The 5104-nt window shown below is 36.1% G+C and overlaps 1 protein-coding gene across 1 annotated transcript in view; it reads right to left on the reverse strand.

Moving 5' to 3' along the window:
- Nucleotides 1–4484, reverse strand: part of LOC140927984 (uncharacterized) — a 19710-nt gene extending 15226 nt beyond the window's left edge. The window contains exons 1-2 of the mRNA XM_073377697.1: nt 3559–4484; nt 3095–3272 (exon numbers count right to left, since the gene is read on the reverse strand). Of these exons, the coding sequence (XP_073233798.1) occupies nt 3095–3272; nt 3559–4038 (658 nt within the window). The 5' untranslated portion in view covers nt 4039–4484. The remainder of the gene's footprint in view (nt 1–3094; nt 3273–3558) is intronic.
- Nucleotides 4485–5104: the final 620 nt, after the last annotated feature.

Here is a 5104-nt window from a genome sequence, read left to right on the forward strand (position 1 = left end):
AAAAACACTTATCAAAAAAACACTCAAAATAACTGCATGATTTTATTATACTATAATAATATAGTACTTTATACTGTCTTGACCTCAAACAAACTCAAAAATTTATGCAAATAAATTTTAATTTTCTTTTCAGAAGTCAGTTTTCAGAAAAATCAGAGTGTCTTTCTTTTACTTGCATTCACCTAAATATTACAGACATCCTGGTTAATAAAGGCAGCCGCTTAACAAATGGTAAAACGTTCAGACTCTCATCTACCTGCAGGGAGTTACACCATATACAGACACTTTTCAGCACCATGTTTTTGTCCTAACTTTCATTATGATAGACATATAAGCAGCAACATTCTGGCAGATGACAGACCCAACTAAAAAGTATTTTCTCTGTCTTTAATCATCATGTTTGTTGTTCCAGCTGGATTTAACATTCTTATGGTTGCACATGACAATAATTGTAACTTCAGATGCACAAATAATGATTACATTTGCAGTCAAAACCCACTTAATATGACACCTCACTACTATAGACAGTTTGCTTTGTCCCTGGGGAAAGAAAGCCCTGCCATTTTGTCTTCAACCCACTTAATAAGGAAAGTTTCTATAGCCCCCTCAGTGTCTGTATAAATTCAACAGGTTTGACTTTACAACAATACTGTGATTGTATTTTATGGTATTTCCTATCCCTCTAATGTAAATGTTTTTCTAAGGAAATTCCACCCCACCCCATTACTTCAAAATAATTTTTGTTATTGAGGAAAGTAACTCTTAGCCCTGAGGGTGTCTGGAAAAAAGGAAGTTGACTGAACAAATATTCGCAGTTAAATTTTATATTCCAAATGAACTAACTAAAGCCAAGCTGATTAATGGCCATCAGGCTACAACTAGAATGCGCTGCAGTTGAAAAAGGTGGGAACTTTTTGTTTTAAATTTACATTTTAACAATGAGGAATTTAGGAAAGGGGCACCCCCACCGCCACCCCACACAAATCAGACCAGAACAAGGCCTACAAGGCCAAGAAAATTTTTTTTCATTGTAGTCCCTCCTCCCTTATCTTAATCCCAAGGTCTAAATATATATATAGCTGATAAATAACAGTCAGAATCAATGTAAAGCAGCCTACGTTTTTAAACAATCTTTCCAATAATCTCTCTTGCCACGCAAACAAGGTTTATACCTTTTTTGGTACAAGAATTCAAGGACTTTTCAAGGACCTTTAAGGACACAATAATTTTCACTTTTCAAGGATTCTATGCAATTGTTAATATTTGTTTTTACTATTTTCTGTTGCTACTACTCTACCAGTAACACTTATTGTTGAATTAGCATGTGCAAATTACCCTGTACAAAGAAATACAAACTACAATGTAGAGTTCACTTTGGGTATCGTACTTTCAAGAACAGCACTTGAATGCAAAGAATGCAATTCATCTTGACTCAATTATTTTTGACACCTTCGATGCATCCAGAACAGAAAATTACCTCAGTAGTCAAAAAGGGTCACACGTTGCTTACTATTAATATCTTGTTTTGTGGTAACATGTCTGTGTGCTTTTTTGAGTTCTGTTGATGAGTCCCTCTCTTACTGCCTTCATTGATATTGTTGTTTAGATTTATATATGTCCCTAGTAAGTGTCAAGAGGTACTAGATTGCTCAGGCACGTCCCTAATTATAAGCCAGTTAACTTTAGATGTACGTATATAATGTCACATCCAACAAATTATCACATTCTGCAATTTAGCCACCTGACCTATTATTCATCATGTTATCTGCTTTCAATGACCTGCATTCTAAGACACTTTGGTGAAATGATGACATTAAGCGTAACTCATACATATTTCATATACAAAATGTGTGCAGGGAGTGTTTGGTAAAAAGCAATTACGACAGTCTCACATGTTTCAATAAGACTATTAAAAGCTGATCAAAAGAGGATTACCCAAACAAAAAAAATAAAAAAACAATCTCTTATTGTTCCTACTAAAACCTAATAAGAATTGATGACAACAAAATTATTTGTGAACCATTTGAACTGCTACTGCGAACACACTTAAACTCCATGGCGGTTATGACAAAAACCTACTGCAGTAAAAAGTAACAAATGATGCCAAACAATTCTTGACTAACAGCAATAAAAAGACTTTGATTCACCTTCAGAATGCTGGAAACCGCTTTTCATTAAACTAAAATCTTAAAAACTTTTGTGGGAGGGTATGCCCCTAGACACCGGTAGTTTACATGGCCATTTATTTGAACCCCTTGAAAAAAATGCTAGGTCTGCCCCAGCATTATGTGACAGAAATTAGAGAAGATTACCAGTATGTACGTAAATACATTCTTATTTTTATTTTCAGAATATGGTGGTTCAGGGAAATGGTATATTTTAAAAAAAACCTAAGTAAAGTCCTTGCATTGTATGATTAATTTTATGGCCTTTCACCATTTGCATGCGGACGAAATAAAGCACGTCTGACTTTCTAGGGTGAAAATGATAACTAACCTTTTTAAAGCTTAACTATTTTATCAAGCACAAGCAAGTATTATAGTGAAATTTATATATAGTGGCATGGTCCTTGAATTTAATTATTCACGTAATTTATTACGTGTATTTCTTTTTAAAATATTATTAGATATTTAAGAAATTAATCTTTCCACACAGGATATTGATATTTCGTAACATTCAAAGGAAGACAATATTTTATAATCTCATGTTTGCCATTCCAGGAAAGGTGACCTAGCTGAATATCAAATTATTCCTTACAGCTGTTAGATAAAAGTAGCTTAAAGCTAGTGTCACGGGCCGTATTTTTTCCACAATACTTATTACAAAACGAATCCAAAGTATGAACAACAAGATGGCTTCACGGACAACTGTAAACACAAAAGTTATCGGCCAATTTACATATCAGCTGTGAGATTTATGACAAAATTAAGGAACGTTAGGAATCACTGCTGGACACAATAGGCTATTGAGCTTATTTTCATAAAAAACATTACTAATTAAGCTTTCACGTTTGCTAAGTAAGCGAGATGAAGGTTAAGAAGATTAGAAATCAAACGCTGATGAACTCTTTAGATTTAACGAAAAATAAAATTACCTTCGGGAGTCTGATCTTTTGCCACTGCGGGTAGATCTCTTAATGGCAAATCCTCCCTTTCCGTTTTGCAATCTTGGAAGACTGTACCATCCTCGAAGTCGTCATGTCGCTCAAACTTCGTTGTGACATCTTGGTCAAACGAAAATGTTGAAGATCCACTGCTTGATTCAGAGACAGTCTAGGTGAATAAATGAACAAGGGCAAATTAGAGTAAAACAATGACAGAGTTTTGGGATAGAATATTAAAGTGTAAAACGATACAGACCGTGACGGCCGCACTATAGCTAGCTGGCATGACTTGCTCATTAAGGAAAACATGCAAAACGGATATCGCTGTTTGTTTAGAAATGAACCTCAGAAATTTACACTTTTGACATAATCAGGGTTTAAGACGTTCTTTTAGAATTATGTCCTATGTTTTTAAAACAGTGTTTTGCAAAAAAGACTCTGAGTATTATTCTTACCTCACTCAGATCTGACGTCCGGTTTGCGGCTTGTTTGAGTTGCTTTAATTTTGCATGCAAGACATGTTTATGATGAAAGGAAAATGCAGGATGATGAGCTGACATGGTCATCAACAGTGACAATTCAGTGAAAAATTCTTCCTCTACAAACGTTGAAGGCTGATAATCATCAAGGATTCCGAACATAACGGCTGCTGCTTGTCGATTGCTGGAGTGAAGAAGAGCCAGACACACACACAGTTTTCGCCGAATGTGTGAGTCGTCCAAGCAAACCAAGCAGCTCAGGTCCGTTGGGTTGTTTGCCGTACTTTCCGCCTGTCGAAAAGCCAGGTAATCCCGTTGGACCTGAGCTTCCATGAAGGTATTAAAAAATCGAATTTCCCAAGGAAGACAACAGTCCAGTATATTGCAGATGAGGTCGATTCGATCATCTGCAGAAAGGCCTTTGAACCATGATATCACAATATCTTTCTTGATCATTTCATAGAATTTTCCCCTTCGAACGTCCGTGTAGTGTGTGGCGATCGCTAAGTGAACATATTGAAAAGTATTTCAACACTTGAGATCGCCGGGTAAACAATCAAGCACGCGCCAATCGATTTCTGGGACTTGTCTGACCACACGGTGCGCGCGGCAAGTTCGCAGAATAAACCAATTAAAATGCGCCTTTTATTCCCAGATCAATATCATATCTTCAATGTGGCTATTGTGATTCTTGCCTGACTAAATAAAAAAAAACGGCCGTCCACAAAGATCATTAGAGCCACTGCTTAATTCTTAATGTTGGGTAATGCTTCGTGCAAAATTCCTCAGAATTAAAGTCCATTAACATTCCGTTTTAAACATGGTGCAAAACTTCTCGATTGCTACAAATATCCTAATAATCCCTACAAGGGATTCAGAAGAAGGTATATCATACAGCAGGCGTAGCTAGCGGAGAAGAGGGGTTTGGGATGTGTAAGTATTATATTTCTGTTAAGTATACTATACATCGAGATATCACAGAAACAAAACATTACTTCTTTAATAGTGCTTTGATTCATTTCCTTACCCAGAAGGTAAAAATTGGAACGTTGCGTGTCTTCGACTTGTGACCACGCCTGTCTGGACATAATACATCACATATCTATCATATAAATTGTATCTTGCGCTTTGTGCCCTCGAATTTAACTGTCAAAAATGTACTATACACACAGCAGATGACATTTGTACAAAAACAACTTACCGCGACTGTATTTCTAACGCACAAAACCTTCAACGTATAAGAAAGAACCAGGCTGGCAAATAATTTGGTAGCTTTACCCATTTACACTGCCTATCAAAAAAGCTAGTGTCGTCCATGCATACTAGCAGAGATAAATTTTTGTGGTTTACGATGGATGTCATGCGAGTAGTAAGTTCACTTCTCAAATTTCTGAAGAGAGGATTTTACTACCGGACAATTCGGGTTTTGTTCTTGGAAATGTTTCAAATTTTTCCAAATGCTTTTTTCTGTTAAAACTCGTTTGTGTTTGCACCGTCGCTGTTTATTCATAAGACTTCTCGA

This window comes from Porites lutea, chromosome 2 (genome assembly GCF_958299795.1).
Source record: "Porites lutea chromosome 2, jaPorLute2.1, whole genome shotgun sequence".
Lineage (NCBI taxonomy): Eukaryota > Metazoa > Cnidaria > Anthozoa > Scleractinia > Poritidae > Porites > Porites lutea.